The sequence below is a fragment of the Thamnophis sirtalis genome, unplaced genomic scaffold (genome assembly GCF_051295495.1).
Source record: "Thamnophis sirtalis isolate CommonGarterSnake01/CBP01778 unplaced genomic scaffold, rThaSir2_p1.2 scaffold_9, whole genome shotgun sequence".
Lineage (NCBI taxonomy): Eukaryota > Metazoa > Chordata > Lepidosauria > Squamata > Natricidae > Thamnophis > Thamnophis sirtalis.
In genome coordinates this window covers 22,900,457-22,914,288 of record NW_028261389.1, presented here as the reverse complement: position 1 = coordinate 22,914,288, position 13,832 = coordinate 22,900,457, and the positions used below count along the sequence as shown (strand labels likewise).

At 41.9% G+C, this 13,832-nt stretch overlaps 1 protein-coding gene across 1 annotated transcript; it reads right to left on the bottom strand.

Annotated features, from left to right (window-relative positions):
* Positions 1 to 1,965: 1,965 nt before the first annotated feature.
* SPIC (Spi-C transcription factor) lies at positions 1,966 to 10,761 on the bottom strand. Its single transcript, XM_087722541.1, has 5 exons — positions 10,726 to 10,761; positions 8,938 to 9,067; positions 6,835 to 6,944; positions 5,263 to 5,365; positions 1,966 to 2,715 (listed from the first exon to the last, which is right to left on the bottom strand). Exons 1-5 carry the CDS (start codon positions 10,759 to 10,761, stop codon positions 2,255 to 2,257), a joined length of 840 nt encoding a protein of 279 aa, XP_087578667.1. The 3' UTR covers positions 1,966 to 2,254.
* Between the last annotated feature and the right edge of the window lie 3,071 nt (positions 10,762 to 13,832).

The window sequence follows — 13,832 nt, the reverse complement described above, 5'->3', positions numbered from 1 at the left end:
AGGGAGAGGGGGAGAGAGAGAGAGAGAAATAGAGATGATTTCCCCCAAAATTGAGGCTCATTAACTTTAGTCAGCAGAATGCTTAACAGTGCAGAGAAAACGAAAATAGAATAAATGTGAATTCTAATTAACATGTTTTATTATAGGAGACAGATGCAAAAATGGGTGGAGGTGCCCTCTTTTGGTGTTTCTACATCTGAAAATTGAATTTTCACTCAGAATGCATGACAAATGTCCAGGATGACTGAGAAAAGTCCAGTTGCCTTTTGAAAATGGACCTTTGGGACAACCATGACCTGGATGACTGAGAATCTCCATAACATGACAAACTTCAGTCATTCATGTTATTTTGCACAAAAATAAATGTTCAAACCATCCAGATATGTGTGTATATATACAGAATACATAATTTATTTCTGAATGTTACAAAGTTTTTAAAATAATCACACATAATAGACACAATAATCTTCCTTAAAATATTGCTCTAAATAACTACAAAGTGTTAACTGAATAGCTACTATAGCCATATTTACAGTAAATCAATTGATAGTGACTGATTTGATCAATCGATTATTAGTGAAAAATATATCCTAAAATTGTGCTCTAGTATGATTTATGCTTTATAAAAGCGCCAGGCTGAAGTTGAATGTTGGACTTCAGCTATAGATCTTAAAACCTGCAGCTAAAAAGATGCCAGCTCATTTTTTAATATATATTTAAATTCCATCAAAGTTGGTAAATGCTGATACGTAAAATTAATTTCATCTTGCCATTTGTATTTAGTATTAAATGAGAAGAATGAGTGATGAAGAAAAATGAGTGAAGTTGAATAATGAGCTCAGCTGCTTCGTTAATTATCATACTCTGGTTTATCATATAATTGCAGAACTTTTTAAGACCCTAAGCCATAGGACAGACAATGGTACATACTAAAAATCTTCTTTCTTTTCAACTGCGAAAGTCATCCAACTTCAACATATTATAATTTCATCCACGTATACTACATTCTTCCTTAACTTGTACATTCCCTTTCCTCCTATTTCTTTCCTTTTCTCAACCTCACATTTCTGATATAAATGCAGGAGTGGCAATATAGTTCTTTGGATCCCAAGGCCGAAATTTTAAGATGGGGCCTCCAGTGCTGAAAAAAATTCAGATGTTGACTCTTCTACACCCCAGGAATGGCAGCTACAGTTTGGTACATGAAAGGGAGCATCATGTCATTGCTTTTTTACTCACTGCCATAGCAATAATTCTCCTCCCTTTTTCAGTCATCCTCCCCTTCTGCTTGATCTCCTGCACTCCTACATTCATCTTTTAGGAAATAAAACCCTGCCATTGTCCTTGAAATATAACAGATTTCAGTTTACATTTGCAGCCAGCACAGGAATGAGCATAAACAAAACCGACACTTAAATGTAGTAGAGAATTTAAGATTTAAATGAAGTTGTAAAGGCGACAGAAGCTAGTCATTCTTAATATATTTTAGGTATAACAAAATTCAGAAAGTCAACATGTGCACGTCTTTTGTACACATTTATATTTATTCAATGGATTTATGTTACACCTCTAACTTTTATTGCTGAGACTGCAATACTAAACGTAACCAGGCAGGACTAAGTTTTAAAAAATTGTAAAATAGAGAAAAGTCATCGAAATAAAAGAGATTTCCTTACAAACCAAGAGGGAGGATGAAGTCCCACCCATGTACGACTACTCAGAAACAAACCCTCGTATTCAGTAAGACTTGATGCAATTAAAGCACGAGGTGTCAGCGTGACCCGTCAAAACCGCGGTAGACAAAACCGCGCTCGACGAAAGCGCGTACCTGGTTTAGCGTTAGGTTAAGGGTTAGGGTTAGGGTTAGGGTTAGGTTAAGGGTTAGGTTTAGGGTTAGGTTTAGGGTTAGGTTTGGGGGGGTTAGGGTAAGGTTTTTGCTTTAATTTTAAATTTACCGCTCACAGCGCGATGTTTTCGTCGCGCTGTGATGACGTCACGTACGCGCTTTCGTCGAGCGCGCTTTTGTCTACCGCGGTTTTGTGGTGGAACCGGTGTCAGCTAGGTACTTCAGTTCTCTAGATGCCTACTCTGAAGTTAAACAGAGCATACTCCCAGCAAAATCTATTTGCAAACTACACCAATTAGCCCAAAAGGAGGGGGGGGGCTTGAATCTGGTAGCTGGCATGCATTTTCTGGTGAGTTAATCATGCCACATAAGTTTGTGTGGGGAGACATCATGAGGAAAAAGTTTCATCTAGTAAGTTTCACAGTAGAATGAACTTGTAAGGTCGCTGTCCTGTTGTAAGTCACAGCCTTTTTGGTTTATGCAGTTTTGATAAGTAAACCAGTCAGCTGCATATAGACATCCCTGTTCAGCTTTAACAAACTGATCACCAATATTTCCATCTTTTCCTGAAAAGCAGGCTAGAGAGAGCCTTCGCAAAACCACAGCACCAAACTGATAGGTCAGCTTCCTTCGGATTTTAGTTATTTCTCCTGTTCTCCCATAATTCCGCAGGGCTCTTGCCATTTTCTGATAGGTCATGACTTTCCGATTTCCTTTGCGTTCCCCCCACTGTTCTGCCAATTTCTCCTTGTTTTTGGAAATAAACTGGAAGACACCGTTGGCTTTATCGATCCACTGGATACAGTTTGCCATCTCCGGATTATGAAGAGACTCAAGAATATACTCAAACAGTCGTAATCTTTTCCGACCTGCCCAGAAGCAAAACGACAAGACTATAAATGGAATGGGTGTATGATGCAATTTATTTTGGAATTTTAAAATGAATTAAATGAAACCTTTGCACAATCCAATATGAAAATTGAGATTGAGCAATTGGTTGAAGTTACTGTAAGTTATATGCATCACTGTACCACAGCTGATATATGATGCTAAGCCCTAATGTGCTTTATTTATTTCTAATATAACATGTAAATTTAGTCACCAATGACTAAATTGACTTTGAATTGTATACACCTAAGACTATTATAGCTTGCTCAATAAACAATAAGTTAAACAATTGACAGTTTAATACAAGTAATAAATTCATTCAGCAAGGCTATTATAGGAGTATATGATTAAAAGTTTTTAAAAAAGGGTTCTCAAATGTGTGCTTTATTCGAGATACACTCTTGTTTTAAATTGGTTAAAAGCACTTTGTACTGTTAGGAATGTCAAGTTTCCTTCTCAGTTCCAAAGTTCCCAAAACTCCCTGGAAGACAAAATAATTGTTAATCTGGCCCAATTGTCCACTGATGTAAACTGGAAATCTCTAAATACAGATGTCCTAGAGTTCCCATTGTTGGATATTCTAGAGCAGTGGTAGTCAACCTGGTCCCTACCGCCCACTAGTGGGCGTTCCAGCTTTCATGGTGGTTGGTAAGGGTTTGCTGTAACTCTGCTTTATAAATTTTATAAAGTAAAGTTACTTCCCTACTTTATAAATCACCATTACTGTGGAACTGGTGGGCGGTTAGAAAATTTTAATACTACCAGAAATACAAAAGTGGGCGGTAGGTATAAAACGGTTGACTACCCCTGTTCTAGAGGCAGCAAACCCAAGGTTTTTGGGAAAGTGGGTTGGGAAAGACTGATCTGAAATCCAGGAATGATGACGCCAACCTCATCTCTGGGAGGAGGGTGAAGTTTCCACAATACAAGCACCACAATAGAAAAGGCCTGCTGGTTAGAGCCTGCCAAATTCTCTTCTAAGTCATTCTGTTGGATCTGGTGGGGCAGGCAGACGCCTCAGTTGTTCCTTTAGATCTGTTGTGAGGCATTTCCTTCCCTCTTCCCACCTGAGACTGAATCTCATTTTTCTTGTCACTGTGATCTGGAACTTTGATTCTGCAGCCATTTCAGAGGTGGGCTCCTACCGGTTCGGCCCGATTAGGCCGAACTGGTAGTGGTATGGCGGTCTGGGTTGCTGGGACCGGTAGGGACCTATGCCTGCCACGCCCCCAAACCAGTTCCCCTGTTGCCGCTGTCGCTGCTGCCATCTTGTTTTTGAGTTCTGGGCATGCGCAGAACAATTTTAATTGAACTGTGCATGTGCACGCAGCATGCATTCAGCATGTGCATGAAACAAGTGCGTGCATGAGTCAACCGGCAGTAAAGCCAGCCAGAACCCACCCAGTGCTTGGAGCACCTGAACTGGGCACTGTGTTACCCCTGCCGCCGCCTTCTCCGCCGTGCTTTTGAGAAGCCATGAGGCCTTTTTTCCCCTGCTCCCACCCCTCCATCGCCTTTCTATTAGCCCCCACAATGGGGCCGCCATCGGGTTCCTCCTCGCCACCTCACCTTTGCCAGCGCTCCAGCACCCTTTTCCCCTCCCAAGGTCGGTCCGCACCTGCTGTCCAGCTCCCTCCCCGCAGAAAAAATAGCATCATGGCTCCTCAAAAGCATGGCGGAGGAGGAGGGGGCAGGGGTAATGCGGGGCCCAGCTCAGGTGCTCCGAGCGGAGAGGGAGGCGCTGCTGCCACAGGCGGGGGCACCGGTGGGAGCTTTGGTGGCTTCACCTCAGCCACAGCACCGGGCGGCAAATCCGGTAGTGCTGTTGGAGGAGGAGGAGGCCGCAGCAGTTATTCCGGTGGCGGGGGGGGGGACTTTGAGGCTTCACTTCAGCTGCAGGGCCAGGCACAAGTGGCTAGGACTGGCCGCCCACAAAGGACCTCCCCAGGCTTGCTTTGCTGAACACGGGACTGACAGTAGTTTGAGCGGGTGCGGCCAGTGCAAACTACCGTCAGTCACCCCATGCTCCTCAAAACAAGTCCAGCGAGGTCCTTTGCGGGCAGCCAGTTCTAGCCACCTGCAAAGGACTTCCCTGCTCTTGCTTTGCTGAACACGGGGCGACTGACGATAATTTGAGTGGTGCAGCTGGCACCTGGGAGGTCCTAGGAGACCGGCCATGCCGCGTAACCTCCTGCCGCCATCCCCACCCCACCCCCACGCCTATGCTAACCCTAACCAGGACAGAAAATCTGAGACCCCTCAGCTTCCGGAGCCTGTGACATTAGAAATCACTGCACGGCAGTTGGAAACTGCTGCCCGGTGTTTTCTTGCCACGTATGCGGCCGTGCAGCCACGCACCTTAGAGGGAACATTGGCAGTAGTATGAATTACAGGTCCAAAAATATTAATATATGTTCTTGGTGCCACTGAATTCAGTACAAAACAGAAAAGTGTGTACACCAATATTGTCATAAGAATAACTCAGAATCATAACTGTGTACTTGTGGAAATCAAGATTTTTTACAAACCTCTGTTGCTTTTTTGCTGGAGAGATGTGGTATACATGTTTTCATTTTCTTGAACAGTCTGCAGGGTACAATAGCTAGCTCCAGAATACAAGTCAGTGTCATTCTTGCAAAAGCGGGCAATCACAGTGGGAAGAAACAACATTTCAGCAATTAACCAACAGGTAAGAAATATGGTAAATATAGGCAACCAGTAGAAGCCACAATGAATGCCCAATGCATCTTGATATCATCAAACAAAGTGACATCACCTGTTCTACCCTGTGAATGCCCCTGGTTAATAATGACCTATTTCTTGTCATTTGGGAGAAAGGTAACAGAAGAGTTTGGGTAGAACATTCTATGTCATGCATAGAAACAAGAACAAAAACTGAAAGGTTGAGGAAGCAAAGGGAAGAAACTACGAACAAAAAATAATGTATAGGAACCAGAATCCCCCAAGCAGACCTCCAAGAGATGGATATGACTGAATGGATAATATCATCATTGTATATGGTCAGATTGCTTGGGGATTGTGGTTTCTCTCTTACTTTTTTCAAATCTTTCCAAAATGTGCTTTTTTAGTCATAATTAATAGGATTTCACTGTTTGCAAGGTACATATTGGTTGAAAGTAAGGATTAAAACTTGTTTCTGTTCCCTTCATGGTTCTATGGCTGGCATCCTCAATCCCTCACAGCTTCAACCTTAAACTGTCTACTGTGGACCTCACCACATTCCTAAGAGATCCGTAAAGTGGGCGTGCTTAATCACACCAGCATGCCTACCATCCCTTTCAGTGGTGGGTTGCTGCCGGCATTACTGCCAGTTCGCAACCTGCATGCCAGACACGCTCTGCGCACATGCAGTCACTAAAATCCAAAATGGCGGTGTCCAAGCGGCAGCAAGGGAACTGTTTGGGGGGCATGACAGGCCTGGGTCGCTGCCAGTTCTGCGACCCAGGCCTGAATTCCACAACCGGTTCGGCCGAATCATGCCGAACCGGCACCAACCCACCTCTGGTTCTTATCCTACTGTCCCCATTTATTTGTATTCATTTCCTTTGTTCATGTCCATGCATATACTTATACCTGCTATCTTGTACATAAACTAATAAATAAAAATAATACTCAGGTTTTATGAGCAATCTTATAGCACAATATGATGCTTATAAGCAATGCTTTTATGGATATCTGGATGAAATTTATCTTCAGGCTGTTCAAGGATAAATTTTAGCTTCCATTTACACAATAAATCAACATGACTTCTTATGATAAGAGACTTTTATAGTCCCTTAATTAGGACCATACTGAACTTTTAGGAATATTAACAGAGACGTAGCTTCTACAGAGTGCAATAAGATTTATTATCAAAATAGGTTTCGTAAGTTTACATTCTTGGTAATTCTCCTCTTGATAGACAGATAGACTAATGATAAAGTCTCCCATAAATTTCTAAATACCAAACAGAGTGGCAATATTCTTCAAACTTAAGCTGTACTTAAAAAAAAGATGTCAAAGCAATAAAAATCTTTAAAAATAAATTAAATTATTAAATTAAAGTATTAAACCCTTGTACATGTTAATGTTTCACTTACTGTTGTATTATTCCAGTTATATGTTGTTTCTCCAATGAAAGACTCAGGCAAGTTATTCATATTTGTTTGGAAAAGATTGTGATGGCAAGTCAGATGGTTTTTATAATCTCCTAAAGGGAAAAAATGGACCAGAATATGTGAGAAGGAAAGGAAATCAGAATAATCAACCAAAGACTGGAATCTGTTTTAAGCCCAGTTACCATTTTTTCCTCAATCACATGAGTAAAACACATTTGTGAGAAGCATTTTATTTTACCTATGTGGATAATGTAGGGTTAACTTAAAGAAAATTCAAATCTGAGGATAGACAGATGTTCCTTGCCCAATACATCATGATTAACAGCAAGCCAGGATCCAGATATAGGTTAATGTCTAATTTGCACAGAAGCGGGGCAGATTAAGGCATTAGGAGAGGTTGTTATGCAATTACTCCATTCTGTTTTTCACCATGGTTATATACTCATGTGGGCATGATTGGAAAAAGTGGGGTCTTCAAGCATTTTTCTGCAATTCTGAGCTCCCACACTCTTGGTTGAGGTTTTTTAAAAATGGACATTTTGACATATTTGGGGAACCTGGGGGGATTATGGGTCAAAATGGCACCTTATAGAAACTGAAGCTTAATTCACTTCTTAACACTCCTGACCCCAAGGAATCCAGACCCATTCACATAGGGCTATGTCCCTTGAGTCTATTTGTTTGTTTATTAGATGTTTAAGCTATCAAAATCATGTGGCATTGGGTAGTTTACAAGTCTATTACTAATGATTGACTGACCAACTGTTTCTGAGTGACCACATAGATCAGGGGTGTAAAACTCGATTTCATTGAGGGCTGCATCAGGGTTGTGTTTCACCTTGGAGGGGTCAGGGGGCATGGCCAGCTTGACGTCACTTGTGTCATGGGTGCCTGTAGTTGTCTGAGCACTCTGCTAGTGAAAACGGGCTCCCAAGCTGTTTTTGCCTGCAACGGCCTCCTAAAACCCTCTGCCAGGAAAAACGGAGCTCGGGAAGGAGGCCCTCTCGAGCTTCATTTTTCCTGGCAGAGGCAATGTGGGCCAGTCCTTCACTGTTTCCAAGGAAGCCCCACAGACCAGATCCAATCATCCCACAAACCAGATTTCACCCACGGGCCTTGTATTTGACACCCTGACATAGATAGACCCTGTCCAGAATCCTGGCTAGGTCTTCCAATGAAGCACCCATTTCACTGTAACCAGAGTTTTGTTTGAACCTGCTTGTGAGAGGTTAACAGGATCAGATTGAGCCTGATCACTGGGGGTAAACCATTCTACTGTGAATGGGCCATAACAGAGAAGCATTTTTGTCTTTCTGTAGCATGAAGAATCAGAATCACATGTATGTTCCAATTCAGAAGATTTATTGCTCAAACCTATACACAAGTATCTGGTCAACAAACAGTCAGCCCTAAATTGATGCTAGATAGGGGTTAACATAATTAAAGTGGGCTGAACTTGGAGCACTTGTGAACATGTAACAATTCTAGGCTGAGTTCTCTCTTGAGTCCGCCCCCAGGGTCTGCCTGCTCTTCTCCTATAGTAGCGCTTTGAATCTCCTGCAGTGGGATACTTGATGTATAGAGTAAATGTCCCACATGTTTAAGTAGAGGATAACGCAAGGGCAAACATTCAGCTCTAGCAAATGTTCATACCACTCTGGAGATCGTCTGCCTATCACAAGGATATTTTTATATCTCAGGGCTGAAGTGTATGCATGCTGTTTTAATATATATAATCCATAGCTGATTATGGCAGTTTGTTGTAAATGGAGATTTGCATTATGCAATGGTTAAAGCATTAGGCTGAGAATCGTAGAGGAATGGCACAATAAAAAGACAACAAATTTATTTTTTTTAAAAAGGATTCACTGCATAATAACTCTCTCTATACTTCCTGTTTTGCCCTTAATGTAATTTATCAAGTATTTTTATGTTGAATGTATTTTGAGTATGAAAAAAATCAAGTATGATTTTTTAAAATTAAGGTATATTTGTGCAAACCTCTATGAATATCCATACACATTCATTCAGAAACGTAGAAACTAATTGTAATAAAACAGTGAATTGACCTTGTTGCGTTTTTACCTGGCATATAATTATTGGTGCTGTCCGAATGTTGCTGTAACACCTCCAAGGCATCTTCAAGAGCTTGTCCAAATAAGTCTTGGCCTGTAAAACTCTGCAACCATAAACATTGGTTTGCTTTGGTATGTTGCTGGGCAGTGGAAAGCAAGCAAGAGCCAGGATAATTAAATGGGATATCAGAACACAGACTTGGGTATCTGAGCCTTCATAAAAGGAAGATTTAGTTCCCCCCCCCCTGCTCTTCCCTGAGTCAAGATCCAGTTAAAAGAGTAATATGTAATGTACACCATACAGTATAAATTAGCAATGTTGGTTCAGCTAGTTTGGATGCCCTCTTGGTGGATGAGTAAAGGAATTCTGGGAGTTGCAATCCCAAATAGTCTGGCTGAAAAAAAATTGAACCATGTGACCACTAGACCGATATAACTAACCTTTTGGGAACCATCATTCTCCAATCTCCGTGATGGCGAACCTAAAGCACGCATGCCAGAGGTGGCACACACTCCGTCACCAACCAGAGTGCTGGTCTTTGGGTTTCCAGCATGTATTCTGGTTTGGGCACTTGGTGCCAAAAAGGTTCACCAACACTGTCCAATCCTATTTTCTGCCCAAATCCTAAGAAAGTTAATACAGAAATTCGCTATCTACCCATTAGTTGAGTGTGTTAGAAGGAGCTTTTGTTTTTGCAGACTGTGAATGAATGTCTTTTTGAAACTATTTCTTGGCACATAACCAGTGGACACTCAGAGCTCATTCTCATTCATGTCCAGGGAACTGCTAACAGAAATATATGGCTGCCAAGCTCATTAACACTGGCCCTGATTTCTCTGACGTAGATTTCCCTGGAAAATAGTCAACTTGCCATGGGACAACTTGTCACAGGTAACTTGCCGTGGGATAAAAGTTGCTTAATCACAAAAAAAGGTGAAATGGAATCCTTAAGGAATTATTCATTAAGGAATCATTAAGGGTGCAAAAGGAGGGTCAAAATAAAATGAGAATGACAACAATTAAAATATTTTTAAAATTATTTTAAATAATGAAATGAAGTTGTTGAATTGATCTGCAACAAGTTTTTCAGCAGTGAATTGTCCCATGGTGAGTTGCCGTGGCAAGCTGGCCACGATGAATTGGCAGCAGGGAGTTGACTGTGGTGAGTTGACCGGTTCTGTTTTGCATTACTTTTGCATAGCTCATAAAGACACAAAGTGTGTGTTCCAGGGGTGGGTTCTGGCAGGTATTACTGCCAGTTCACTCGCTTTGCGCATACATGCACATGCACAATGCAATTAAAATTGTTCTGCACATGCGCAGAACTGAAAAACAAGATGGCGGCACTAATGGTGCCGCCCAGGGAACCAGTTCAGGGGTGTGGCAGGCCTGGGTCGCTACCGGTTCCAGCAACCCAAGCTGCCAAACCACTACCAGTTCGGCCGAACCGGTCCAAACCAGTAGGAACCCACCACTGGTGTGCTCCCACTAGTGAAAATGCACGAAGCCCCAGGTTGGACTTCAAGTACATTCGCTACCAAAAAGGAGCAAAGAGTAATGTTTGGAAAGCTAAAATGTGCCATAGATTTAACTAGCCATTTAACTACAGGACATCTTTTATCATTACAATCTATCCTTCTTATTCTTCATTCATTTTATAACTAACTAGCTGATAACCTGGCATTGCCCGGGTATTTATTTATAGGGGGAAAATGTCCGGACCAAACGTAATTTATAATGTTAGATTTTTCTCCTTACCAGAGGGAGCCCCCTTGTGGAGTACTGTGAAGCCATTACCATGGCGATTCCACTCTGCTGCACAGTAGAAGCCATTTTACGGCAGTACAGTAGAAAGTATTGTAAGGCGCAACAGGCTGTATCTTATCAAAATACCCCCTAGGGGTGTTAGGGATGTCTTACCCCCACAATATTTGTTTCCAGAGGGTAAGTAATCTGTGTACCAAGTTTGATTGAAATTGCTAGAGGCGTTCCAGAGTTAAGCTGGAATATACACACACACACAGCCATATATACCGTGTTTCCCCGAAAATAAGACATGCCCTGCTAATAAGCCCAATCGGGCTTTTCAGAACATGTGCTTTTCAGAGCATGTGCCTTAATAAGGCTGCCCCCAATCATTTAAGAGCATGCGCAACCGGTCCCCATCATTACCACTGTACCACCTACTGGTACAACAAAAAGAGGACAAAAGCAGCGGCAGGCAAAGCAAAGTGCTTCCACTCCCCCTTCCCTCCCACGCAAAAATAGCCCGCTGCAAAAAGAGCAGCAGGCCAGCAATGTGATCACCCCCTCCTGCCGGTTTCTTCTCACGCAAAAAAACACCACCCATCCCACCCCAATGATAAAGGCAGCCTGCCTGGTTCCCTTCCCCACCGCCCCTTTAGTGAGGGGTAGCAGGTGGGGTGGAAAAGTGAGGCACGCCTCTTACCTTTCCAGGTCCGTTGCATTCCTTGCCCTTTTGTCCAGTTAATCCCCTTGTTAAAAAAAACCTCATGAGTTCAACTCACAAGGTTTTTTTTACAAGGGGCTTCACTGGATGAAAGGGCGAGGAACGCAATGGACCTGGAAAGATAAGAGGTGTGCCTCGCGGCCCAACACCACCCACCTCATCCCAATGGTAAAGGCAGCCTGCCTGGTTCCCTTTCCTGCCGTCCCTTTAGTGAGGGGTGGCAGGTGGGGGGGGAAGCGAGATGCGCGTCCTAGAGCTACCAGAGACTGACAGCTCCACTGCGTTCCTTGCCCTTTCGTCCATTGAAGCCCCTTGTAAAAAAAACCTGGCAAGTTGAACTCATGAGATTTTTTTACACGGGGATTCACTGGACGAAAGGGCGAGGAAGGCAATGGACCTGGAAAGGTAAGCGGCGCGCCTCACTTCTCCCCCCCGCCACACCTCGCTAAAAGGACGGCGGGGAAGGGAACCAGATAGGCTGCCTTTACCATTGGGGTGAGATGGGCAGTGTTGGGCCGTGAGGCGCGCCTCTTACCTTTCCAGGCCCATTGCGTTCCTCGCCATTGTGTCCAGGGAAACCCCTGGTAAAAAAAAAACCTTCTCGCGACTCCAAGAAGTTTGAATGAACTCGCGACAAGGTTGTTTTTTTTACCAGCGGCTTCCCTGAACACAATGGCGAGGAACATGACGGACCTGGAAAGGTAAAAGGCGTACCTCACTTCTTACCTGCCCCAGAAAATAATAAGCCCTCCCCCTATAATAAGCCCAAGGCCATATTTTGTGGGGCAAAAGAAAATAAGACCCTGTCTTATTTTCAGGGAAACACAATAGGTAGGTAGGTAGGTAGGTAGGTAGGTAGGTAGGGAGGGAGAGAGAGAGAGAGAGAGATTTGCCTATCTAGTGTTAGTCCAGTTATAAAATCAACTTGGTATGTATGCCAGTTAGGCAGACATTATATATTTATTAGTTACTGTTGGATTAATATTCCACTTTTTTCTTTGGACCTTGAGATGACAAGTGTAGTATTCTCTCCTGTTTTCTGATACTAACAAACATTTTCGGGCTGGGAAATAGTAAATTACTGGTCCAGATCACTCATTGAGATTCCATGGGTGAGGGTAGATCTAAACATGAGTTTTTCTAGTTCTAACATCTGTTCCTTTATAAATGATTCTTAGATACAAATGGGTAATTGTCCTCAAACAAGACATTACAAGTTTGTACTTACCATTTTAAAATCCCAAATCAAATCTTCAAGCCTGTGTGAGAGATTAAACAGCATAATTTATGAAAGTAGTGCTTCATTTGCCCAGATGTCATACAGAAATGATACATTGTGAACTTAGACTGAACTCCTAATATTAGGGGCACTTATTAAAAATTCAGGCTGTGAACTTATGCATCAATGTATTTCCCAAAGCCCTTTTTGGCAACATAAACTATTAAGAAGCTGGTGGTTCAAATTAGTCAAAATAGAGTGATGACCCAAGAATCAGAAAGGATTAATATTAGCAAATGATTAGCCTGTTACGGTAATTACTTATTTACTTTGTTACATTCTTAGTTCTTATGGTATCTCTATAGATATACATACACCAGAATTCTTTAAACTCTATGTTTGAAATAAAAAGAAAACATTTGCACTACAGAGTTAAAAACAAACATTTTAAAAACACAGCATCATTTGAGCATTGTGTTATTTTTTTCCCCATCAACTTTTCAATTGATGCAGTGCCATAGCATCCATATTTGGTTAGACACATATGCTTTTTGTATTTGGCGTCTGTCCTTTGAAACAGGTTTTCAACCAATACTTACAAAGGCAAAAGAAAATTTAAAAAAATAAAAAGAGCATATAGAGAACCATATCTGGAATACTGTACATTATGGAGTAATCTACTTAATTTTAGGAGTGAAAGGAATGAAATGATGAAATATGATATTATAAATGCATTTTGATTTCATAGCTGCAGTTGGGATAAACATGCAGTGAAGTCCTTGTGGGGTTTTGAGCTGCTCCAAAAACCTTTGCAAATATTAAAGTTTTGAAAAGCAGCTGTAATTCAGCCTCAGAAGGAAGAGCATGGCGTTCTTGTACAGCCATCTGTCCAGAGAGGGAAGATGATTTTAAAAAAGGTCAAGATTGTGGTTGCAATTGCCATCTTGACATTTTTACACCCGCCTCACAAACACACATCTAACACCCCTGAGACAGTACTAGTAAGATGGTACACATTTCAAAAATGACTTGGAAGTCATTTTCGGTGAAGTTGCCCCCTACTTTGTTACTCATTAAATCATTAATTTCTGAAGAAAGATGCTTTAAGAGTTGCATTAACAAGATATCATTGTTTTAAAAGGGTGTCAATATAAAACAGCAGCATCATGTTTTCAAGCTTGCACAGAAGTCTAATAAACAAGAGGCAGCATTGAT